Source organism: Ambystoma mexicanum, chromosome 7q, assembly GCF_040938575.1.
Source record: "Ambystoma mexicanum isolate Mex_15411 chromosome 7q, UKY_AmexF1_1, whole genome shotgun sequence".
Classification (NCBI taxonomy): Eukaryota; Metazoa; Chordata; class Amphibia; order Caudata; family Ambystomatidae; genus Ambystoma; species Ambystoma mexicanum.
This window is the reverse complement of record NC_090941.1, coordinates 950156412-950183481: the sequence shown is the minus strand read 5'-3', so window position 1 is coordinate 950183481 and position 27070 is coordinate 950156412. Positions and strand designations below refer to the sequence as shown.

The window sequence follows — 27070 nt, the reverse complement described above, 5'->3', positions numbered from 1 at the left end:
GTGGCGTCGACACAGCCCTCGAAGCCGGAGCCCGGAGCGTGTCCTTCGACGACCTGAGCGTCGACGGCTTCGACGACTTCCCCGGAGCCAGACCCTCGAGAAAGCCTGTCGACGCCCTCGATGCCTCAGACGTCGATGTCTTCCTCGAAGACCTCACAGGTGCACACGGTCTCGAACGCGTCGAGGACCGGGACCTGGAACGGGTACGCCGAGAACGAGTCTCCTTGTCCGAACGGGACCTCTCCCGTGACTCGTGCCGACCACTCTTGCGAGCGGTGTCTCTCGACCTCTCACGACCGACCCCACTAGGGGGCGCGGACGGCTTAGTACCCTGCGACTCAAGAATCGCCAGCATTTTCTTCCCGAAGGAAGCCCATTCCTCTGGCGTCGAAGAGGACCCGGAAGACGACCGGTGTCGGCGCTTCCGAGAATGCCTCAAAGAGGCTGAGGAGTGGCGAGACCGACTCCTAGAAGGAGACCCACGAGACTTCCGACGATGACGCGGAGAGTCACCCCTCGAATCATCCGTCGAAAGCCCCGCAGACTTCGACTTCCGGGGCTTGGACACCCGACCTACCGACAACTTCTTCTTACGTTTGCGTAAGGCTTTGGACGTGAGCGACTGGCAGTCGATACAGTCATCCGTGTCGTGGGCCTCACCGAGGCACCAGAGGCAGGCATTGTGCGAGTCCGTCACCGACATCTTGGACCCACACTCCCCGCACTTCCTGAAGCCGGACGCGGGGTCGAAGACGAAGTAGAAGACCTCTTCACACGAAGGATTTTCACAAAAACGAACAGGTTCGAAGAACCGAGAAGAACAGAACTCCAAAGAGTCGAGGCGTTAACCGAGATTCACGAAGCAACACGTTCGCGGAAAAAACAGAACTGAGGCTACGGGCGTCGTGCGTCCTACTTATCACATCGGATGACGTCGGAGGAGGTCCTCGACGACGGCACGTCGACGTCATCGACGCAGGACGCAGAAAAAAGTTTCCGAAGCAGCACAGCTGTGGTGATTACATGTCATAGATATGGAATACGTCGGAGGACCCAATCCCCTCGAAATGGTTTTATTTGGCTGGAGACTAGACCTCTTTTCCTTTTGTTGATGGAGAAGCCCCAATTGAAAAGATCTATTGTCTTTTGTGTATTTTGTTTGCAAATTTGAGGAGATTCCCCACTGATTAGCCAGTGGTCCAGATAAAGAAATACGGGGATTGACTCACCCAGGGGTGCTGCTATTCCTGCGAGCACCATTGTGAATACTCTTGGCGCTGAGGTGATGCCGAAAGGGGATTACCTTGAACTGGTAGTGAACTCCTGCTATCTTGAAACACAGATATTTCCTGTGCGCAGGGAGCATTGAAATATGAGTATGCATCTTTCATATCCAATGTTGCCATGTAGTCCTCCCGTTTTAAGAGGGGGAGGGAGGCACCTCTTGAAGCGTGGTCATGCAAAACCTTTGGGGAATGACATATTAGTTCGCAGGGTGCAGATCTAGTACTGTGCACATGGAAAGGTATTTCTTTAGCACAAGGAAGTACATTGAATAAATACCCTTGTTTACCAGTTTTGCTGGGACGATATCTATTGTGTACTTTTCCAGCAGTGTCTTTTCTTCTTCCAACAGTATGCGCCGCTCTTCTGGCGTCATTTTCCTGTGTCTTGGCGGGCGGGTGGGTGGCTTTCATTAACAGTTTGATGCAATACCCGCCTGCCACGGTGGACAACACCCACTTGTCTGACGTGATGCCCTCCCATGCATCAGTGAAGTGTGAAATTAGACCTCCCACTGGGGTGGCATGGGAGGGGGCCTGCAGCGGTGTGCCATTGTTTGGGAGGGGTGGAGCCTCTCCCAGGTGAGGTTCTGCCTCTGCCTATGGATCTTTTATTTCCTCTTTGAAAGCCAGAAGAGTAAGATTGTCCTTGCGATGGGCCCTAAGTTGAAGACTGTCTGCCCTGAGGGTATCCAGAGGAGCGTTTTGAACCGTGACCCCGAAACCTTCTTGAGTTTGAGGAGCCCCATTGTACGTAGGGCTTGTTTGTTGATTGGCCGTGGGATTTAAGAGTGTCATACTCCTCCTTTGTGCTCTTAAGGGCGGCTTCAACGGCCTTACTGAAAAGTACATTGGGTTCCATCAGCATGTTAAGGAGGGTGGCCAGAGTTTCTAACTTAAAACCAGACTGTCCGAGCCAGTCGTGGCGTTTGATGAGTCCCCTCTGCAATGATGCTGCCTGCATTTTCTGCTGCATCAGGGTTATTTTTGAGGATGCACTGCGATACCTCCTTGCCCTCTGCGATGGTGCTTCATAATTGATATTTTAGGGGTTCTGGAACTGCTTCAACCTGGTGTTCCAAGTCATCCCACTTGTGGCAGCCATAACTAGCTAGGAGTATATTGTTATTTGCAATTCTAGTTTGATATGCCGCTGAGGAGGGAACCTTCCTTCTGAAAGTGTAGATTATTTTTACATTCTTTGTCTGGCGGGGCTTCAGCCGACACCAGAGGAGTGCCAGCCCTCTTTTTGGTAGTGGTGACGACTAGTGAATCAAGTTTTAGCTGACCCCTAATATTACTGTGGGCGCTGGCCTGAATAATCTGATTCTAGGTTTCACCACCCTTATGAGGTTAGGTGCCAGTAAGGAGGGCTGTATATGTCTTTGTATAGACTAACAGTGGGATAAACTGGGTGGCGGACTTCCTTCGCCAAGAATGTCCTCCACAAAGTCTTGGTCTACTTGTGCCTCTTGGGTGTCAATACTAAAGTGTTGGGCAGCCTTCAGCAGCAGCTCATTGTATTGTAGTTGATGGTCTACAGGAGAATCTGCTACATGCTGATCTTGGTGATCAGGCGACTGGATGACAGATGTCATCGTAGTATTGGTCCCGTCTGAGCAGGTCCCCTTGAGAGCTGGGGTCTTGTGACCCTGAGAGATCCAGACCATACGTGTCTTGAGAGGGGTCTTGGTAGGTGGAGGCAGGGGGCCTAGGGCAGAAGTGCTTGGCTGTTGTTCAAGACAAGGTTTTTTGGCCAGGAGGTTGATGTTTTCCAGCTCCTGGTTTTGAGGCGTTTCCGAGAGACGTTAGTTCTTCTAGAGGCTTGTCTATGAAGTCAACACAGCATGACAACCTCTTTCTAATTCTGTTACATTGTTCAGGGATATATAGTCACATGAGGGTGGGAAGCCTGAAAGGGTATGGGTGGCTTGGGAGGGTTTCTGGTCCTCGTGATGGATAGCTGCTGAGAGTTTGTCTACAGGGGAATCCATAACTTCAGTGCTTTTGGAGGACAAAGGCGTCGAGGATTTTGATTTTTTTGGTGACTTTGTCTTGAACAGGGTAGCAGGGATGTGTTTTTTAATTAGTTCTTGCATCTTTGGCGTATGTTGGACTCTGATGCGCCTTTCGCCACCTAATTGTCAACGTGCGAAAGGAGGGCCTTTTTGTGCACGGTGTCCGAACTGACTTAGGGGGCAGGTTTCGGAGGCCTGTTGTGCGGCAAACGCATAAGCGATGGACCAGAGAACAGTGAAGATCTAGAGGCTTTATCCACGGACACTGAATGGGTATCGACGCTCGACGATTTCGTCGGGTGTCACCCGTGGGCTATGTGCTTAATGTTCTTGGACGTGTGTGCGCTACGGCCGCTGGGTGTCATCTCCGTCACAGGGCTGCTGACATGCTTATTGGAGTCAGGGCCGCACATGGGGTTCCAACAAACCCTGATGGCATTCGGCATCACTAAGGACACCAATATTGCCCTCGCTGGAGTCCTCTATCACGTCAATGGGCCAGCGCTTGGTGCAATGATCTTTGAGAGTTCTCAGGCAGAAAAGTTTGCAGGACTTGCAAAGCTTTTCAGGGTGATCCCTAGGGAGACAGTAATTGCACACTTGGTGCATGTCTTTCCACTGTAATTTTCTAGGGCAGGTAGGGCAAAATAGGTGTTTGTCTGTTATAAATGGAAAGGAAAGTTAGGCGAGAAAAAGGGAAAAGGGGTGCCAGAATATGCATTCTCTAAAAGAAGTCTGTATGAAATACCTCCCCGCTCTCTCCCTACTGTAAGGGCGAAGCCCAAAGAGGCCTATGAAGGCGGCGTCTGGTCGTCGATTCAGTCAAGTTATGATATGATATATGATATGACATTTATAACGCACATATACACAAGTGTTTCAAGGTGCTACGAGGCAAGGGAGGGGGAACAGAGGAAAGACAGACAACGATCTTACTAGGCCAGGTGTCAATCAGATCGCGCAAGAGAAGGGGGAAAAGAAAAGTGCGGGCGGGGGTTGGAGTGCAGTACATGGGATAATAAATAATAACAAATAAAGAACGGCCAGCTGGTGGCAAGTGCAGACATAAGTGCTGGTATGGGGACTGTAGGGATACATAAAACAGTCCCCGGGTGCAGGGGAAGCAGCGCAAGCATGCAGCTGGCAGGGCTTGGGCCCCGAGATGAGTTGGGTGGCCAGGAAACCCGTGCAGTCTCAGACAGGACTTCAGCAGGGGAGAGGGGGAGAGAAAGCAGAAGCAAAGATGACGTATTTTATTATTTATTTATTTATTTATTTTTAGGTGCTTCCGGAACTAAAGGTGGTTTTCCTCAAGTTTCAGGGAGGCGGGGAGGCTGTTCCAGAGGGAGGCCCCAGCCGAAGAGAGAGATCTACCACCAACTTGTTGCTTGGAGAAGCGACTGACCCTGTTGGAGGCGGATGAGCGAAGAGCTCGAGAGGGAAGATATTTAGGAAGAGAGAGTTGAAGGTATTGAGGCCCCAGGCCCCAGAAGGCCTTGTGGACGATGCAGAGGGTTTGAACTTAATCCTCGCAGCCACTGGGAGCCAGTGCAGAGATTTCAGACCTGGAGAGATAAAATCCCTGGGCTTGAGGCCAAGAACAAGTCTTGCAGTCCTGTTCTGGATGAGTTGCAGAGGTCATAGAGTAGAAGCAGGCAGATTTAGAAAGAGGCTGTTGCAATAGTCCAGCCTGGAGAGAACCAGAGCTCTGGAGACAGTGAGCTTCTGGGGGAAGGAGAGGAAAGGAAGAATACCTCTGAGGAGGTGCAGCTGGTAGTGGGACTTCTTCGAGACGTCAGATGTGAGGTGAGAAAGTGAGTGTGGAGTCGAAGATGACCCCGCCAGGTTTTTAGCCTTGCAGGTGGGAGCAGGAAGAGGGCCAAGGGAGGCCGGCCAGAGAGCTACAAGAAAGGAGAGAGTGGGTCTGCCGATGAGGAGAATCTCAGTCTTACTGGCATTAAGGCAGAGGTCATTGGCGGCACACCACTCCTGGATAGCAGACAGACAGTCAGAGATGAGGGATGGGGAAGAGGTGGCCGAAGGTAGCCTGAAAATGAGCCGAGTGTCATCCGCATAGCACTGAAGGTTGGGGCAGAGAGTGGCAATGGGGTGGGCAAGGAGTGCAAGGTATTGGTTGAACGGCCAGGGAGAGAGGTTGGACCCCTGGGGGACACCACAGGTAGAGCAAAAGATAGCAAAGAGGAAGAACCCAAGTTGTCACCAAAGGGGATATATGGGGCTTATCTTTGAAGTTGGTCGGGCAGGCGACTCCTTACAATGCCTGTTAATTACCCAAAAAGATCCTTATTTCATTCACTGAATTCGACCAATTGTCGCGGGTCACTGGATTTGGATGGGTATTAAGCCCTAACCGTCCACAAATAACTGTCACCAAAAGGGTTGTCCGTCGAAGGCCGTTGAGCAGTTGGATGACTCTGTGGCAGAAGCGAACAATAGAGAAAGAAAGAGAAGTCTACCAATAAACATTTAACTAGTCAAAGGCATCTGTCTGGAAAGGAACTCCGCAACTTGCGACCGACCACAATGGCAGAAAGAAACAATCTGAGGGACCTCAGCGCGTGAAAGACCATGAATACAGTACATGTCACACTAGGGATAGTATTGCTAACACACCCTGTCGACGTCAGTTTTTGAGTTTCGAAAACAAATCTTGTAATACTCTGCGACTACCACTAGATGTAAGAATATGCAGAGCATATTATCTGAGCAGATCCACAAGCCTCAGAAAAAAAAAATATATATATATACACACACACACACACACACACACCTTTACAGTAGACTCCATCAAATGTATTCACAGGGCAACTTGACGTTTTGGGAACAGGTGCATTTCTTTTATAGAATGGTCCAAATTAAGAGAGAAGGAACTCAAAGTGAGGGGTTCTGCACCACTAAAAATCTGTTCTCCATCAAAATCAATATCTGCAGAAAAGCTTTTATCTGGCATTTCTGCCACGCCAAGCTAATGGGTGCTGGAACCGGACAGGGTAAATGGGGTTCCCCACAAAACCATTGATGACGACCCAGGATTAGCCATTGACCATTTTCATGAAGTCATGCCAAAACTCCATTGAATTCTATTGGAGAAGGCTCCAGACTCAGACCTTTGAAAACCCTGGTGATGGCTATTGGAGAAAACTCCAGCATCAAGCCCAGGACAGGCCCATTATTGTTTATGGGGAGGGTTTACCACATCAAGCTCTTGAGGGCAGTTCTAGCCGCCCTTCCCTATCCCGAGGGAGGTGGCCACTTGATGAAAAATGGATCGGTCAGTTTAGTATACAAAAGGGTGTCTGTGCCCTTAAGGGATGCAAGTTGCTGTCAGCAGAAAAAAACAGACACAACAGGGATTCAACAATTTTCGCAAATCTGGTGCCAAGCAGAAAACAAACTTCCGGCAGTGATTGTGATTCATTTCGTCTTCTAGCATTGGTGCTAAAGACAACAGAACCTCAAAGCAAAGTTCTGGTTACATTTATTTCTTCAGCGGATAGGCCAGGGAAATCCTGCAAACAAAGTAACCAGACTGGTGTGGTCTAAGGGATCAACACGGACACAATATACACACAGAAAATGGCTCGGAAACCTGAATGTGTTTTTTGGGAACAGCGCCGATATGCAATTTCCCCTCGATTCCTCCTTAGTCAAACCAATGTCGCGGGAGTTACCCAGCTGCTATCATCTTATGACAAAAGCTTTTTGGGACAATAACGTTTCCTGGAGTAACCTAGGGTTTTTGCAACTGGTGTTACACACGCAGAGCGAACAGACTGGTTAGGAGGGAGAAAGACAACCTTGTCGCAAATCCGAGAGGAAGAGGGAAGCTCCCACAGAAGTAGACCCATTGCGATGCCCAAGATGGCAGAAGACCTTGAAATAACCTTAGACCCAGACACTAACTGACCACATGATGACCCCAGATACATGGGCTAATACAATACCAGGTCACATCCTCCCACCCAGGTGCAACATGTTGCCCTAAGCTCCACTATGAGGGGAGGGAAAGCAGGAGAGAAAAGGAGACCTGGCCTACCGCCAGGAATGGGATGTTGGAATAGAAGCTGAAGACACTTGTATGGGGGTAATGGCTAGCAAGAGTAGAAAGGAGGTGCAAAATGGTACTTGGAGGCATGGAGAAGAAGTTTTTTTTAGTAGGAGCAGGTTTAAGATCCAAGAATGGTATAGGAAGGAGAAGGGTTACCCCATCTCAGTAGAAAGGTTTAGCAGAGTTACCATCTAAAGGGGACCTATTGGAATGAGGAAGGTGAACATTTGAGAAGGGGTTCCCAAGAGAAAGGTGGATGATGGGGACCAAAGTCCTCCACTGGGACATAACTGGCAGAAACCAACAAGCTAGAGTGGGAGATCACTACATCAAACCTGTGCAGGCGTGTAGAATACAGGAAATCCCTACGAGGTTCCTGCTGCGCAGACTGACCCAGTTCAGATGGAAGCGGTTGGTGGAAAAAGACTGTGCAGCCAGTCAGAAGGACAAGGTGTGTATGTAAGACGCTCAGTGAGAGGGTGACTCCACAGGCCTAACTCCTAAGGGTAGTGAATTGTCCTGGTCCAAACAATTGTCTGTTGTCCCCTCAAGTCATGATGGCTGACCCATCTATTGGACTGGCAAAGCCACCGCTCAGCCAGGATAGAAAAGGCTTGTTAAGTCTTCCCAAGCATGTAACCATTAACATGAATAGGATCCAAGATCAGAGAATTGAACCGAGGAAAATTCAGGGATTGGACTTCTGAAAGAGCGTTCTGGAACCCCAAACCTGTACCCAAAGGAAAAGACCAGGACATTGTTATATCTTGTGGACTTGGACTGGAGCCTCCAGGCAGGGCTACTCAAAGATCATTGTTGTTATACAAATAGTGATTCTTAAACTTTCACTACATATGGAATTTGGTGAAATTAGTAACCAGTCGAAGAATTGTTTTTCTAAATGACTCAGTCTTCTCTTTTTCCATGGAAGGAGAGAGTGAAACAAGACCCTAAGAATGAATGCTCATGTTTCTACACTTAAGGAGGTGGCCTTTTGTTTTTCAGTCCTGGGTGGGTGTGAAGGAAAATTAAAAAAAACAAGAATCCTGTGGGTCTACTAAGCCTTTTCTTTCCGTTATAATCCAACTTGCCCTGATAACCTCTGTTTTTTTAGCTGATGAGAAGCCTGTTTTGTTGTACTTTTCATGGTTCCATTGTTTAAGAATCCATTGCAGCACTTACCCGAGACTATGTTGAGTTAGTGAAATTAATCAGTTTGGAAATCATACACCCAACCACCATGTGTGTCAAGTCCAAAAGTCTTGGTTTGCTTACTGTGTTCACTCAAATGATTAGGGAGGAAGCAGGATCAGAGTAAGTAGCCAATTTGGTGCAAATGTCTGGATAACAGAGATTGAGTTGCATGGATGGGATTAACTGTTTAGGAAGTGTTTAGCTGAAGCTGGATGGTGGCCACTCGGTTTCTAAAAAACACTAGGGCTTGCTGGAGTTCTCTGAATATTTTTCATGGCTACACCACACATTGAATGTACATGGAATTCATGAAATGTCCAATATACCTTTAATGGAATCTGTGCAAGATACATGATCTTGGTTGTAGTACCAGAGCCCGTGCTAGCAAAATGTAAACTGCTTCTCCCTCACTGCTGCCACGAAGGTGGCTCCTTCAATCATCCAAATTGCTTTTTTCAATGGCAAAGGGTGCAACAAAGAGCTAACACTTAACATAGCCTTTCTGTAGCCTTGTACACAGATAATCCAATTCTATTCGTTTTTTTATTTTTTTAAATAGTATATCAGCCATGTTGCAGACACAAAAATGATATTCTAAAATAAAAAAAAAACATGTTACAGCTTCATAGGGTGCCATAGTGGGTTAGACAGCATTTTACTAGGCAAGGACCATGATTATGAGGGTTTTTATCAAGGCATCGCCTTCGCAACAGAAAGAGGCCCCATTTCCATCCAACAGCCGATGTCAGGCGAGAGGAATGCAGGGCCTGTGGAGCAGCTGGATATGAGAAGATGGCAAAAAGACAGGTAAATTGGGCAAAGCAAAGAAAGAAACAATGTGTGTGTGAAACCCAGAACCGTGCTGGCAATGCTGCAGAATACTGTTGGTTACTGCCTGCATTCTCAGCAATCCAATTGACTCACACACACCTCTTGGGTGCTAATTTGTGTTTCCATTATACAATAACTAAACAATGTGGTTTAAAATGGAAAACTGGTGGGAAAAAGATCTTACCAATGCATTTGATGAATTATATTCTTCCACTGAGTTATCTGCAACAGAAAAATCATTTGAATTAGGACTGCTTAAAAACAATAGGTTTACAGAACAAACAATGTTTTAACAGAGGTTAACCATTCACTTGCTCCTTCCTGGATCAAGTGGCACCTTTGAAATCGACTCATCAAAAACGACTCTGAACACAAATCTTGGTTTACCCCCCTACTAGCTGACGCAAGTAATTTGTAAGCATGGAAATCCTTAGAAAAAGTATACAGACAACAAATTATCGATGCCAAGAAAGATTTCTTTAACAATGAAATAGAGAAAGCTGCTAATTGTACTAAGAAATTCTTCTCTATTTTCAAATCTTTAGAAAAACCTCACAGAGAACCTTACTTGGTCTGTTGTACAGATAGTGAGTGCCAGAATATTCGAGAGGCATTCCTTGATAAAAATCAATGTGGCAAGGGCTAAAATTTCTGATAATCCCCTCCCGGAGGTCACACATTCTTTTCCGGCTCCAATCCCAGAACTCACCTGTGATCTGTGATACAGGTGATATGTTTAATTTTTAACCTTGTTTCACCAGAGGAAATGGAGCTGATATTAAAGAAGCATCCTACACCATGCCCTAATGACATTATTTCCTCCCAAGTGTGTCCTGGACAATCCCAGTATCATACCATTTTTTACCCATTTCATGAATGCATCCCTCCGCCACTGCATAGTACCAGACTCCATCAAACAAGTGGTGGTCACATCTCGGATAAAACAAGATTGGGGCTGACCCATCTAATATTGGGAACCTCAGACATATAAATAATGTTCCTATTTTATTAAAAATTACACACAAACAAGCCACCAGTCAATTCCAAAAATATCATGAGGCATCCAATATGTTACACTCCAAACAATCCGGATTTCGCGCCAATCATGGCACGGAAACGCATTGGTTGATCTGCAATCACTAATGTTGGATATGGTGGACCTAGGTAAAACTGGTCTTTTGATGCTTTTGGACCTACCCTCTGCGTTCGACCTTGTGGATCATAATAGACTCATCAGCTTTAAAGGTCAATGCTACATGCTCTAAGAATTCCATTATATAGTTTAAATCGCTCTTAGGTGACCACATGTCACGTGTAGTCATGGATAAGCATCCTCCCCTCAATCCAGAATAACGTGTGGTGTGCCACAGGGTGCCTGTTTGTCACCCTTGTTGTTCAATGTATATATGCACTCCTTATGCGAGCCATTGGAGGACTCTGGGATTGCATTTGCAAACTACGCAGCTGACACTCTGCTCCTTATAGACTAACAGGAAATGATCTACTGGATTTAGATGAAGTACAGAAGGTTTAAAACGGGATTACAAATTGGATGTCTACCAACTGGCTTTGTTTGAACATCTTAAAGACAGTTTCTAATCTTTGGCTGTTCCCAGGCCCGTAAAAAGTTAGAGCTTCGTTTTTAAGCTTCCATATCGAAAAAAATGAGATTGAAGCGCAAGATAACGTTAAAACTCTTGGTGTCTTTCGAGGCATCTCTGGGAGCTGATGCCCAAGTAGACAGTGTTGTGAAACAAATCTCAATATCACCTGCGGCTGTTGAGGCTTGTAAGGCCCTTTGGTTCCCCTAAACATTGTGACAGCAGTAATCCTGCTGAGATTGGATTACTGTAACATTCTTCTCTGCTGTGCCAGTAAAATTAGTTTACACAAACCTCAGGTTCTCCAAAACGATGCGGTTCGTATCGTAAAGCAAGTCCCTAAAAGAGAGCACGTTTTCTGTTTTAGGAAACATCTTCACTGGCTCCCGATTTCTGCCAGAAACATGCTTATATCGAACACTCTAGTGCATAGGTGTGTTTTTGGCCTGGCCCCACACTACTTGAAACACTGTGTAAAGCTGCAACAAGCTTCAGGCTCTACCAGATCTGCAGGAACCTTCAGAATGATACGTCCTAGAGTCAAACGGACAAGGCACCGGGGCGTTCGTTCCTCGTGCATGCAGCCAAGGCCTGGAATTCTCTTCCAGCCAAATTTCGTACAGAACATAGTCTTCCTGTGTTTTGTAAAAGGCTAAAGACCCTGCACTTTGCTTAACATTTCCCTCCTTCTCCATACGACTCCCTTTTATTCTAGCTCGTCCTGTGACATTTTTGTTGTCTGATCTATGTCCGCGCTTTGATGCCTGTGGGCTTAAGCACTATATAAATTTGTAAGCAAACTGAAACAAGGCCAACTAGCCTTCTTTATGGTCGGTCTAGAGATAGCAGAATTAGGAACATGTATCGTTGCAGGTTAAGGCAGGAAAGAAAACAAGATGTGCTTAGAACCGACTGCTTCAACTGAAAGTCTCAGAATATGAAAATAAAATGGGAGACTTGAAAGTCTATGACAAAATTCTATCCTTGGATATAATGGGCTTTTCGCAGTGGTTTTGTACTTGGACGTCACTGAGAAGATCGACCTAATCTGTGTATGCTGTGAAATATCAGCCAACAAGAAGGATTTTGCGGCATGCTACTAAGAAACTGCGTCTGCATCCTTTAAAAGGTGTGGCATCCTCTCAGTCAACCTAGCCATTTGCATCCGGGAAAACAAAAAACAATGATCTGACTAACATCTGTTTGTACTTTTTACCAGTTGTGGCCAAGGTTTCATTATTCTGTTTAAAGGAAAGATAAGCAAAGATTTAGGACCTCGCAAGATACAGAAGACACTAGTGCCCATCATAGTTCTAGGTCTACCAGTATCTGGTCAGTGTGTATCTTGAGATTTGTGTTCCTAGTTGCACCATTCCCATCCTCGCAGCATACACGTTGTTGAGAAGTGCGGATTCTCTTTTTGTGCTCTAGATCAGGTGTATCTTTGGTGTTGCAGTGTCTAACTTCAACCATCCCACTTCAAATCATTAGAAAATATTAAAAGAGCACATTCAGTGCAAGGTCTACTAGATGGGCACAGTGTATTGTGTTAGATTTAATGCAGATATCAAATGCATGCTAAATGGCACAGATTGACTGATCAAAATGGAGCTATATCCTACATATCTAGGTATCCCACGATGCACTTGTCTTAGTGGAGATTAATGTGAAATAGGAATCTAGGAGTATGCTCTTCAAATTTCCCAGACCTACCCCAAAGCAAATCAATCCTGCCTCATAGTGGCTGTAGTCTAGAGGTGGCTTAAGGCCATGGTTAGGAGTGCTGCAAAGAGCTGATTAGAACAGGGAAGAGGCTGTTGGCCATTGGGGAAGTCAATGGCTGGTTATAATCCTACAGCCTTCTCACGCGGCAACACACACCAAACCAAAAATAAAATTTGGTGCACCTTCTTCTGCCATTATTTGATTAATTTCTCCCATGGAAGAAACATTTTGTAATGGATGTTCCTGCTTTTTATCAGAAAAAATAGCATTGGCTGGGGTCTAAAGAGCTCTTCCGACACATCCAAATAAAAGCACATTAGCAAGAGAAAGTAAGATTATTGCAACCCAGAACAAAATATAAATTTTCATCAAATTACCCTGACCCAACAAACATGTCTAAGAATCTGCAATACTAATTACCTGTAAAGCTCATATACTTTTGGCTGTTAGAGGTTTTTTTGGAATTGTAGAATTCCAAGACATCTAACACCGCTTGTGGATTTTTCTTCTGTTCAGACTTAGTAATGTTTGAGGTCTGCAGCAAACGAGCCCACTGTTCCGGCATACCCTGCATTTAAAAAAAATAAAAAACATTTAAAAAACAGACAACTGATAGTTGACATGAAATCAAAGAGGAAGAGCCTTCTATTGGTGACAAAAGTCAATAATCTAAAATATGCATTACTTATAATCATGAGGTGCAAGTAGTCAAACTGACATAAAAAAAAGGCTAATATGGAGAGAGAGCGCATGATACTTGGAGTTATATTTACGGCATTTATACACAGAAATCAGAACTGTGCTGATATCAGCTCTGACAACACAATGCTCAGTTTTATGTACACAACACATTTATGTTAGAATACTCTGATTTTTACGTAAATATATTTGGCTCCACCCCGTCCCCCTGCCCCTTGACAGACTATGTAAACAAAAAATCAGCTGTCTCACTGTCTCCAGAGCTCTGGTACTCGCTAGGCTGGACTACTGCAACACCCTTTCTAAATCTGCCTGCCTCTACTCTCCGCCCTCAACTTATCCAGAACATGACTGCGATACTTGTCCTTGGCCTCACTCAAGTACAGGGACCGTATCTCTCCAGGACAGAAATCTCTGCACTGGCTCCCAGTGGCTGCGAGGATTAAGTTCAAAACCCTCTGCATTGTCCACAAAGCCTTTTGGGGCCTGGGACCTCAATACCTTCAACTCTCTTCCTAAGTATCTTCCTTCTCAAGCTCTTCGCTCTTCCGCCTCCAACTCCCTCAGGGTCAGTCGCTTCTCCAAGCAACAAATTGGTGGTAGATCTCTCGCTTCGGCTGGGATCTCTCTCTGGAACAGCCTCCCTTCCTCACTGAAACTTGAGAACCATCTGCGGTTCCGGAAGCACCTCAAAACCTTTCTCTTTGCTTCTGCTTTTTCCCCTCTGATCTCGGACCCAGGTCCCCTCCACCACCAGCCGCACACCTGCACTGCCTTCCTGGCAACCCCCGCACTCTGGACTGTCTCCTTATTCCTACAGTCCCACTACCAGCACTTGACACCGGATGTCTGCACTTGCCACCAACTCACTTTACTTACTTATTGTTATTTTGTTATTCTATTATCCCATGCGCTGCACTTTTCCCTCCTCCTCCTCTCCCCTGCACAATTTGAATGACACTTGGCCTAGTAGGATTGCGGTCTTCCCTCTCTTGCCCCTCCCTTGCCTCGTCGCACCTTGAAAAACTTGTGTACAGGTGCGTTATAAACGCCATATCATATATATCATTGAAAAGTTTGTTCCAAAAAGGAATGAATATTTGCGCTTACCTCTTTTAAGAAAAATATACTGTTTAATGCAGGATTAAAAAAGGTTTTTTTGAAAAGATTTATGAAAAACTTTTTAAAATGGCCTACGGACATGGCGAAAATGTATTGGGGGAGTTTGTAATATTTCAGACCAAATATGAAGTTGGTGTTTAGTATTTTCTGCATTTCCATAGATGCTGTTTATGATGATCATTAGTTCCATATTAATAGATGGTTGAATATCATTTGAGTACATACTTAACAGGGGACATTATATTCACCAAAGTGATAACATTAAAATACATATTTCAAATGTACTAACATAAGGTACCCAGTTCTGAAATGAAGATTGATTGAGTGTCACAAAATATCTTATAGTGACAGATCGTCAGAGACTGTTCATGTTACTTAAGAACCACAGACATGCGACAATGACATCCTGGAACTGGATTACCAGTAGATGCCGGGATGCCATGTTAAGGGAGGAATACTCAGGGAGGAATGTGGGTCAGTGCTCCTTTCCCAAAGTGTATTTTTGTACTTGATTCTGAAGTTTGGTTTAGGAGATACTACCCGATTACCTAGATTGACAAACATGTAGGAGAAAAATATTCCTCTTGTCAAAGTGGAAAATTGGCTAGGCCTGTCAAAAGTCATGTTAAAGTAGGAAAATTCGAATTCACTTTGTTAAAAGTACATCACCTTTTTGGTTAAACAAGTGTAGGCGTTTTACCCACAGAAGTAAAAGGATTACAATCTAGAATGCTTATTATTCAGAGCTAAGGGAATACAGACCCCCTCACCCCCTTGCCACTGATGTACATGCTTTGGAAATGATAGCTTAACAAGAAAACCGGGGATTCACCTAGGGTGAGAACCTGTAGCGATTGAGGCTCTAAGATTACTGGCAAATATGAGGACTTAACCACCTTAGGAAACCTATGTGACAATAGTACACAACTATTGGGACAATATATGCTGAAATGGGGCCTCATGGGGAGAGAAATGCCACTCTCTGCTAGCCCGCACTGAAGAGGCAGACATCATAGGGACTACCCACGAGACAGAAACCCAACACATACATACCTAGACTGCCCAGAAGATCCAACGGCCAGAGACCACAGAGGTCATCAGTGTGATGAATCGAAAGAAGTGGACAGAGCTCATGGAGCAGAGTTTAGAGATAGCTGTAGGTACAAGTGGACGCAACAAATGGAAGGTACTTCTGTCTCACATACAGATGGCCGCCAAGCCTTTTAGAACTTCACCAAGCCACATCGGCTGGGGTAACTGCGATTGACAAGTGGCCCAACTAATACAGCAGCCCCAAACATGTTAACATCTTGATGGGCCAATCCAAAGAAGGAAAGAATGGGTAGTCTGGAGAGAGGAAAATAAAACACCAGAAGAAAAGAGAAGGTTGTGTGGGAGTTGCAGGAGTGTAGAGAGCAATTGGAAAGCAGAGTTAGAGAGAAGAAAGCCAGCAAGGAGAAACGGTTTGTGTAAGCTGTCGGAAGGCAAAGAGGGCCAGAAGAGGTCTTGCATGTTGAAGCGGCCAATAGATGACACCATGAGCAGAGACCAGGGAAGGGTCCTAAGGAGGCAGGAAACAAGGACCAAAATTCTAGGTTGCCACTTCAAGGAAGTTCCCACGAGTTGGCCCCCCTGTGAAGATCCCAACAAGGGCTACATGGGTGACAAAGCTTTGGCTCCCTTGCTAATAGTGAAAAAGGAACCATACCCCTACAAGTGAGGAGTCACCATTACAGTACAATAATTGGGTGAGAAATCCTAGATAGTGGCTTAGGCACAAAATCCATTCAAATGAACGGGGGCACTAGTAGTGAGGCAGAAACTAACATTCTGGTGTGGATTACCAATAAAGCCTGGATCCCTAAGAAAGTGACAGGGCAAATCACTGCAACCTGAACCAAGAACCAAGTGGGTGCTATAATCTGGGGGAAACTAGAGTCCCCACAAAGGAGAAAATCATGGACACATGATTTAGACGAATCCCATGGAGAGAATACCGGTTTTGTTTTAGATAAACCATTATTATAAACCCTAAGGCCAGGTGGTTTCATTCCCACAAGTTCAAATAGGAACCTTTATTACTAGAGTCCTGTTTTGTTGATCCCATTCACAAGGATTGCTACACCACCCTTTTTTATGCTTGGCCGGTTATGTTTGGCGTTTCCCCTGACCCCCACTCCAGAGAAGGAAGCTAGGTGGGGGAAGGAGGCAGAGGAGGAGATTCCAATGCTGAACTAACCTACTTTCCTCAGGTCAATGCTGTTTCATGAAAGAATTGTCATCAACTTCATCTCATCGGATGTATCCTGGCTCTGATAGAAATGTCTCACATGGTGAAGGTAACCAGGAGCCCTTGTACCGTCACAGACTACTGCAAATAGTCTGTACATAGGGCTCCCTATTATCCCAACTCACCACCTTCAGCTACTACTATATAGGGTTGCAAGAAAGACACACAGTGTATCTAAGTTAGCATGTCCACTCAGAATTCAAAGTTCTACATTGGCACCCTGTCAAGCACAGAATAAAACGCAATACACTGTGTGTTGTTCTTTGTGCATATTGGGGCAAGTGCACCAGTTAACTACCACACTAGATCAATAAACCCTTCTGCTAAAGGATCTAAGAGTCACCAGCGACATTATTGTCTGTGCTGCTTTTAAAAAGGATGCATCAAGGTGTGAGGACATTGTAGTCTATTGGCCTGAACGCTGCAACATGCAGCATCCAATGTGAGGATGGAGAATAACCTGATATTCAGGAGAGTGCTGAAAACGAATGGTTCACATGAGCCTTGGATATCTAAGCTTCACTACGATTAAGCCATTGTTTCTCGTACTTATTCAACCCAAAAGAGAACAAACCTTGCTGCTCTTGCGCAACTTGACATCGATATTTCTATGAACAGTAAAGAAACAATCAAAATCACGCTGATCTATTTAGCACCTGCCACTGGCTTAAATGAGCCTGGTTAAGAAAACACAGATTCCTACTGTGAGGAAGCCAAGGGTATCTTCGCTCCTTTCCCTAGATTAGCCTCCACCCAAGTGACCAGTGACAGAACAAAGCTGCCGGGTCCTGACCATGGATATGGATCTGCGAGGAAGAACTACCTGGGGGGAGGTGACCTGGGGAGAGGAAGTGAGATACCCAAGGATAAGACATGGTATCCCCTTTTTCCTTTCATGATGTCCCTTCAATTCCCCAAGCCTTCACGAGCTATTGTCATTCATTCCTCTCCTTGTTCTTCCATTGACTCTGGCCTACTTTGGTACTGGGACGAGGAAAATGGCAAGCAAAACTAACAGACTCCCCAATGAGTGGTATAGTGTTTGGCAGACCAATCAACTTGGCGGGAAGTTTAAAGCCTCCGAGAACAGATAAGAGGTCAACTGCAGGGAAAGCTCAGACCCCATGCGAGGCACAGAGCGGCAGACTGGAGGGTCCTGGGTGGCTGCAGAGAACACGCCACGAGAAGCAAAGCTGGTGGAAGCCTGTGGAGGAATGCCTTAGCAAAGCAGAGTCAGTGCAGGAGGGCAGTGCAAGGAGAAGCGGTCCTATCTATGCTAGCAGACCAGGCATGGCAGCGGAGCCACGGAAAGCAACAGAGGAAGCAGGGCGAGGCACCGCACACGGAAAGGAACGTGGAGGTCCAGAGTCTTCCTCAGACACCGTGGAGGCTACCAGTGAGTACTCCTGAAGGAGCAGGGGCCCCGGGGCATGGTGAATTGGCATGCATACCCAGAAGGACATTTGCTTAATTTTGAATACACACAAATTTAAATGAATGAAAGAAAGAAATTAACACAGTTTAAGTTGATGAAAGAAGTGAATACAGTGAGATATTCCCCAAGGTGGCAGGGGGAATTTGGGAATCCAGCACTGCCTGAGCCAGCAAATATACTGTGAAACCCTGAAAGCCAGCATTGGCAAAAGCCAGTAAAATTGGTGAAGGTGATATGTGAAACTATAAAGAAAAGTTGGCACACAAACCTTGAGAAAAGTGTTACAAAGAGATGTAAGAGAGGAAAACCTCTGGGGCAGCTTTGTGGCAGGAGAGTGGCCCAGGCGGGGCGCCGAAACCCAGTGGGCAGAGGTGAACTATTGAACTACTACAAAACCCTGTGGCAGGGGAGTCAACCAGGTTTTCTCTAACGTGGAGGAGAACTGTTTTATTGGAGTTGACCATTTTGATGAACTCTTGTGAAGTCGGGCAGGAAAATATAGCTGCTTCTAAGTGGATGAACTTTACTTTGTGAGAATTCAGGAGAACTGTGCAAAACAAGAGTGGCTGGCATGAACCCCCTACTTGTCTTTTGGAAGGGCCTTAGACCATGGGGAAGGGAGTTCCTCATGGAATGAGAACTGTAGCCGCCATTGGAACAATTATTGAACACTTATTATTTTGGAGATTTAACCCCTACACAATCTTGGTCCAATTAGCATGTGAGGGCATGAATAGGGTTTGTTTTTGACACAGACAGAATACTGCTTTGGGCCTTCATGTCTTAGACCGGCAGTTTTAGTTAGGTAGGGAAAATCCCTCTAGAATAGGGCAAGTTGGGCTTCTCCCTACCCCTTTCATTTATTAATAAAAGTATATGGGCAAACTGATCTCTTGCATCTGCGTCTCCTTCATGACGCTGTCACACTACCTAGAGCCACTTGCGTGCACAGTAAGCAGAATTACGCAATATGATTAACAAGAAACTGTGCTTTTTGGTATTCACAATTTCCCAAATGCAGCTATTGATCATAGGCATAATATTGAGCAAATACCCATTTGTTCACTTTAACGTGCATGCATTTTAAGAACCTGATTACAACTTTTCCCATCTATTCTACAGTACTACAATGTAAGCCCTCTAGAATGTGCTCACCAAGAACATCATTTTACTGCAAAACATCAGGCCTCGCAAACTGTTCAAAGCAGGTGTTGGGGGGCTGACAGAGCAGTCTTGCTGGTGGCTACTCTGGGTAGTTCTGATAGTTTTCTGATGGCCACAGCCAAGCTTGTCGGTAGAGATCGTCCTACTTGCTCACTTTTGGATAAATGAGTAGAGATGGTGTTGCAACCACAGATTATAGTAGTATAGTGAATGGTGCCTGGATACATGAGAAACAGGTTAGTTGCCTCCCCTAGGTGGCTAAGCATGACTAAGGTGGAGCCTGCTGCGAGCTCAATCTGTAGATGGGTGTTACCCGAAGCTGCATGGAAAAAGGGGTGGGAAGCAGGATAGTGAACAGTAAAGTGCATAATAAAGGTTACCAGTTGTAGTCCTATGCCTAGAAATTGGACCGGGAAAAACCAGTGGTAGGAGTGACATTTGTAAACACAGCTGTTGAAGGATCTTCACCAAGAGGGGAGAGTTTGTGGCCTAGGCATGAGGATCAAGCTCAAAGAATCCTCCTTACCCCTGCAGATTTGATCAGTGAATGAGCAGATTGTAGGAGCCGGCAAGACCAATCTTTTGCAAGATGTAGGATTGAAAAGGTGTGCAGGAACAGGCACTGAGGTGCCAGTTTTAAGTATAAATGATATCTAAGCAGAGGGTGGATTTTCTTCCCCTCTCCTCCATAGTGGCTCCCCAGGTTCTTTTGGATGCACAGAACAGCAGGAGGAGAGTGAGACAGCAGAACCAACAAAGGGTGTGTGTCCTCATTGGAGGAGTTGGAGGGAAATTGATCTTGTGTGCAGGACTCCTGGGTTTCAAAACAAACAAGAAACCTTGGTGGGACAAATGGCTTGTGGTTAGACAATGATGTTTTCCTAGGAAGGTGAGGTGGCAAAAACAAGGGGAGGGCTGGATTGGCTGGAGGAGAACCGGACGAATCGCCACATAAGTGGTCTACAGACCACGGTAGAAAGGATGGGCAAGAAGGAATGTTCTGCTAATATAGGAGTAAGGGATGGTGGAAAGGTGGAGATCACATTATCCCAGATCTACAGGGGTCTGATATAAATCTTTAAATCCCTGCAGATAGATCTGGAAAATAACTCAAATATAGAACTTCCATAACAACTTGCACACAGCTATTTCCACCCATGCAAAATAATATTATAAAACGCCACAATCGTACAATAGGCTGGTTAAACAGGGAATACAGGAAGATCTAAACAAATCTTAATAACGCCTCAAGGTTAAATACGTTTATTAAAACTGATTCACGCAAAATTATCCAAGTGATACGTGCCGCATTTAAGAAACTAAATCAAAAAAGAAGGTTAGATAAATATGTGGAGGACTCCTTTTGAGGCTTCTGTTTTCAACTACAGTAAATTATTTGGGAAAATGATCTCAAAGGGTCCAAGATCACCTGACCCCCCACCTGACGGTTTGGTATCTAGTACAAGCATACAACCAGGGGATTGGATAGCACATTTTTCAATGCTATATGCAGCTGAAAGCTCCATCAGGTGCACAACCCAGCTTATTTAAATGCCAAACCCGCCCCTCCTAACAGTAATCTTCACAGAAAAAAAGGTATATAAAGCTTTTTGTTACCCCATTTCAGAGGGAAAGCTCCTGGACTGGACAAGCTTCCTGCTGATATTTTCATACCTGAACTGAAAATCTGGACCCAGATATGGACTGCATTCTTTAACACCATGAATATTAAAAAAGAGATTCCTGAAAGTTGGTGAAGCGCAGAAATGATACCAAAATTTTAAAAAAAGAATAAAAAAACACAACTACCTGGTAATGTTCTACCAATTTTGCCAAAATCTATGGTAACATCATTCGAGAGACTTGAGAATTAGGCTTATGACAAGGATGTGATAACTGTGTTGCATGGAGGTTTTGCAGATACCAGGGGACAACCGAGCAAGTTTTTATTTTGGCCGCATTACTCCAAACGTTTGGGTTCACCAAAAAGATCCCCTTTTATTTTGTATTTATTGATTTTAAAACTGCATTTGACATTGATGATAGATCTAGCCTATGAGCAGTATTACATAAACAGGGAATGCCAAAGGATTTGATCAGTGCGGTTGTTACCCAGTATAGTAAGAATGTGGCAAAGGTGCAGCATGGGCAGAATGGGGAGTGTTCAGATAGCTTTGAAGTAGAGGGTGGAGTAAGGCAAGACTGCAAACTTGCAGTTATTCTTTTCCCTCTACATCCACAGATTGTCCAAGAATATTGAGCACTGCAATGCTCCAGGTTCCCATTGGTTCTTTTTGACAACAATGTATTACTTGTAGCAAAGCCCTCAAACGGCATAAAGAGTCAACTGGAAAAACATGAGCAATTTTGTATACAGTCCACCCTCAGGGTAAATACTGTGAAAACGGTCTCGCTGGTCTGCAATTTTTCCAAAACTTTAAAATGTAATTTTTATCTCAATAAGGACAAAATCCATCAAGTGCCGCGTTTTGATTATTTAGCAATCGGAATAAACCAGAATGGCTCCTGTCACTTCATCCAAAGTGTGAATGAATTGAAGGTAGCTATGAACATTTATTTATTTTTACATTTATAGCAGTGCACTAAACCCTGAGGCATCAAGGCGCTTGTTACAGAATAGAAACCGGTAAAAAGTGTGAGGTTACAATAGTTGAAAAGGTAGAGAGAAGGCCAAATCAAATGTTCAGTGCTAGATAAAAAGCCAGATTTTTAACTGCTTTCTGAAGGGCCAGTAGGCAAGCTCAGGCAGGGAGTTCCATAGTAGGGAAGTGGTGACAGGGAAGTTGGAGCTTCGGACTCTGATGCGCTTGAATGCCGGTCTGCACAAATTCAAAGTGCTAGAGTGAGAAGGGAAGAGCAGGGGAAAGGAGAGAGTGCAAGTGAAAGAAGGGTGGAGGGGGGCAGTGGGAGAGGGCCACAGGGGCTCGCAGAGTGCTAAGGGGAGGCCAGATAGGCAAGTGCCAGGCAATGCATGGGAGGAGGGTGCACATGCTAAGTGTCAGGAAGGGGGAGAGAACTGGGCAGGGTGGGCTTGTGCCCTGCAGCGAGGGCAGCAAGGAGAGAAAAGGAGGGTCTTGAGGAGCTTCCAGAACTTAAAGAGATCCAGCTCAAGCCTGAAAGGGGCAGGGATACCATTACAGAGGGAGGCTCCTGCCAATGAGCGATGTCTAGCCCCCCCTCCTCTCTGCTTAGAGAAGTGTCTGATCTGCAGAAAGTTGGAGCTAGAAGACCGAAAGGCTCTAGTAGGGAGGTATTTGTGGACAGTTGTATGTAGCAGGGCACAGGGCCCCAGAAAGCCTTGTGGATGATGCAGAGGGTCTGGAACTTGGTCCTAGCAGCAACCGGGGGCCAGTGGAGAGATGTTAGGGCTGGCGCAATACGGTCCCTGGGCTTGAGGCCAAGTCTTGCAGTCCTATCCTGTATTAGTTGAAGGGGCGAAGGGAGGATGAAGGAAGATCGAGGAAGAGGTTGTTGCAGTAGTCCAGCCTAGAGAGGACCAGAGCTCTAGAGACATTGAGTTTCTGGCAGAAGGTGAGGAAAGGGAGAAAGCCTCAGAGAGGGTGCAGCTGAAAGCGGGCCTCCTTGGCAAGGTCTGCGATGTGAGGAGAGAAGGAGAGAGAGGAATCAAAGATGACACCAACGTTTTTTGCCTCACAAGAGGGTGAGGGGAGGGGAATCATAGGAGGGGGTGAGATGGTAGGCGGGAGCAGGGGTCCCAATGAGAAGGATCTCAGTCTTACTGGTATTAAGGCAGAGATCATTGGCAGCACACCATGCTGAATAGCAGACAGACATTCAGGGATGGGAGAGGAGAAAGATGAGGCAGTGGAAGGAAGCTTGAAGGAGAGCTGTGTGTCACCTGCATAACACTGGAAGTGAGGAGAAAAGGAGGAGATCAGGTGGGCCAGAAAGGCAAGGTAAATGTTGAAGAGCCACGGCGGGAGGATAGGGCCTTGAGGGAAGATGGAGGTGGAGAGTGATATGGGAGAGAAAAGGGCCCAGTCAAACCTGGGAAGGTCAGTCGGATAGGAAAGAGGGCAACCAGTCCAGTGCCAGGCCTTTGATGCCGAAGGTGTCACAGCCGATTTGTCAGGGTTGTATGATTGACAGTGTTGAAGGCAGAGGAAAGATCCAGAAGGATAAGAATGGATAGAATGTTGAAATCGAGATTTAAGAGCAAGTCTTCATGGGTGTTCAGTGGGGAAGTTTAGGTGCCTCTGGCTGCTCTGAAGCAAGACTGGTGGTTGTGGAGACCAACATATTCAGTGTGTTGGAGCAATTGAGTTTGCCCAGGAAGGGGGTAATAGAAATAGGGCAGGAAGGCTCAGCAGAGGACACACAAGGGAGTGCTTGAGGGGTAGAGGGAAGGAGCCAGTGGCAAAGGAGTGATGGCAGAAATCAGCCAAGGCTGCTGCAAGGGAGGTGTTTATGTCCTTGATGGTTCTGGAGGTGCAGGGGAGCACCGGTTTGGAGGAGACTCATCAAAATACATAATTTTGGGTGATTGTAACCACTGGCTAAGATCAGTCTCTGATCTAGGGGCCACTGCCTTGCAGTTGTCACCTAGTAATTTGGGCTTTGCCCAGCACATAACATCACCTACCCATGCTCAAGGCCATACTTTGGACTGGCTCTGTACGCTTCATGTTAGCTGTAGTGAAGTGGGTACTAGCACATGCCCCTGTTCTGACTTTTTTTTTTTTTTTAAACTTTTCCATAACAGTTCCATTCGCTAGGAGTAAGAACGGTAAACTATTGGGAAGTCTGTCCCACAATCCCAAGCAACTAACCGAAGCCAACATAGAGCCTTTAATTGGTAATGCGTTAGATTTTTCTTTGGATAAAGGAATATTGGCACAACACATGGCCAGAGCACTTACAAAATGCTTTAATAGCATATCTGACAATCTAGCACCATTAAAATTAAGAAGGTCACACTTCGATGCTAATAACAAAAAGACCTGGTTCACAGAAGAACTGAGAAGACTGAAATCCGTCTCCTCAAAGGCTTTTCAGAAATGGAAAAGGGAGCCCATTTCAGACTTGCTTGCACAATATAAGAAATCCGTAGGAGATTATAAAAATGCCATTCTTCAGGCTAAAAGAAATCATAATACACGTATAAGCAATGCTGAGTCCGATACCAGAGAATTGTTTAAAATTCTTAAGGAACAGGTAAGTACCCTGGCTCCATCAGGCTTAACTGAATCAAATGATAAAGACTGGTGCCAACGTATCCAAGATGGGCTTCAAAACAAGCTTCTTAACATTCGGTCGGTAATGCTTGAAAAAAAGTCACAGAACCTGGCCGTTTCGGATGTTGGTAACCCTAAGGCCTTTACAAGGTGCTTAGATGTTCCAATTTTCAATTTTCATCCAGTAAGTGAACCGGAATTAATAAAAGGTCATTGAACAAATGAAATGTTCGCATTGCAGAGGTGATGCATGCACATCTAGGATAATAAAGAGCTGTTCCCCCATCCATCATTGGAGCAGTCTGCTCCTTTGTTAATGCCTCATTGGCAGAGGGTATAGTACCCAAAGAACTGAAACACACTATGGTAACACCAATCATTAAGAGGCCAGGTCTATCAAGGGACAATCCCCTGAATTTCCGTCCTATCTCAAACACCCCCTTTCTCCTAAAAATACTGGATAGGGTAGCCTACCAACAAATCCCGGAACACCTGAATCAGCACACCATCCTGCACTCCCATCAGTCAGGTTTCAGGAAATTTTATGGGACAGACCTCTCTCCTAGAGCTTAAATCTAGACTTCTCTCACACATGGATAATAGTAAGCTTTCACTGATTATATCTTTGGACCAATCAGTGGCCTTTGATTTAATCGATCACACTATATTAAACACAAGGCTAAAAGAAGTAGCCAACTTCTCGGAGCGAGCAGCGCTGTGTATCTCTTCCTTTCTCGAACATCGGCTGAGTAGTGTGTGCTCGGACATGACGGAAGCAGATACTATTGCGGTACTCTATGGTGTCCAACAGGGGGCTAGTACATCGCCATGTATCTACAATCTTTTCATGGCTCCCTTCTTTTTCATGTTAGAACAGGAGGGGGTTGTCTTCTCAAACTATGCTGACGACACTCAATACATAGTTCCACTGACAGGCAATCATGGACAGGATGAGGCTGAAGTAAACAGTTTTCAGCCTAATTGAGAGGTGGATGTTAGACAACTATCTTGCCATCAATAGGAGCAAAACTGAATTAATGATTGTAGGGAGTCCACACGCACTTAAAATGTTAAAACCTTCTTACAGTGCCTTTAAGTTAGGGGATTACATCATTAACCCTCTCCCCAAAACCAAGATACTGGGTGTTACATTAGATCAATCCCTTCATATGAAAGCGCATGAGTCTTCTGTAGTATCCTCAGCAGTATACTATGTAAAACTGTTGTCACGTTTGAGGCCTCTTATCTCCCAAACAAGTGCCGAAACTATCGCCAGGGCAATAATAGGGGCCAAGTTGGACTATTGTTGCAGTCTTCTGCTGGGTTCCATTAAGGGGGTCATACAGAGACTACAGGTGGTCCAGAACTGGGCTGTGAGAAGGCTGTTGGCCTCTCTAGATGGGAGAACATTACAGAGGCCAGACGAGGTCTTCACTGGCTGCCAGTGGAAGCCAGAATTACATTCCGAACGCAGATAATTACTTTAAAGTGTTGGATGCTGTTGATGCGTCCGTACCTTCAATGTTACATTACAGATAAAGTAATTAGGAGATCCTTAAGGTCGGATTCAAAAAACTTCCTGGAGCAACACTAAGGCCGAACATGGGGCCTTTGCATTTAAGGCATCAAGTCTATGGAACAATCTGCCAGATTATCTGTGTAATCTTGGTTGCCTTGTTAAATTCAAGAAGGCTCTTAAAACCTTCCTCTTTTGATCCTTAGCGCCAGTACCACCCATATCGTCTCTGGTATTTCTAGGGCACTTTATTCTGCTCTTCTTTTTGTGTTGTCCGCGCCTTCATGCCTGAGGGTCTATAGTGCGCTATATAAATACCTTGTAATGTAATAGAGAGGACTTGTCTAGAGATCTCATCCGGTGCTATGGGCGTGAAAGAGGAGAGTAGGAGGGAAGGGGAGAGATGGACCAAGGGATGCCTGAGAGCTGCGGAAGTATGAAGGAGGGGCTTAGAGGAGAGTGAGGACAGGATGTCCGGGCAGTCAAGTACAGAGGGCCAGGGATGGCAGGGGAGAAGTGGAGACGGCAATAGGATTGGCAAGATTTTAAACAGTTCACCCGTGTTGTTAGAAGTCCCAGAGATGCGTGCTTGGATATGGGCCCTCTTCTTCGAGCAGCACGGTATACGCCCAGGGTTTTGACGACAGGTGAGACTAGGATGATACATTTGTACATTTTAAAGGCTTGGTAGCCAGGGTCAGGTTTGGAGAGTGTGGCCTGGGAGCCGACAATAAGGATCTCAGTCTTGTCGTCAATTAGGCCAAGCCGATGGGATGCCATCCAGGCGTGGATGGCTTAATAGATGGTAGTTGAGAGTGGAGGTATCCTGGGCATAGTTGCCAGAGAGGGGGAGGAGTTGCAGAGGGTAGAGGCAGGCAGATTTAGAAAGCGGCTGTTGCAGTAGTCC

General features: G+C 45.6%; 1 protein-coding gene across 3 annotated transcripts in view; it reads right to left on the bottom strand.

Moving 5' to 3' along the window:
• PAK1 (p21 (RAC1) activated kinase 1) overlaps window positions 1-27070 on the bottom strand; it is a 724626-nt gene that overhangs the window by 312190 nt on the left and 385366 nt on the right. For all 3 annotated transcript variants that reach the window (XM_069639982.1, XM_069639985.1, XM_069639983.1), the window contains exons 5-6: window positions 13142-13289; window positions 9580-9617 (exon numbers count right to left, since the gene is read on the bottom strand). In XM_069639982.1, coding sequence (XP_069496083.1) covers window positions 9580-9617; window positions 13142-13289 — 186 coding nt within the window. The remainder of the gene's footprint in view (window positions 1-9579; window positions 9618-13141; window positions 13290-27070) is intronic.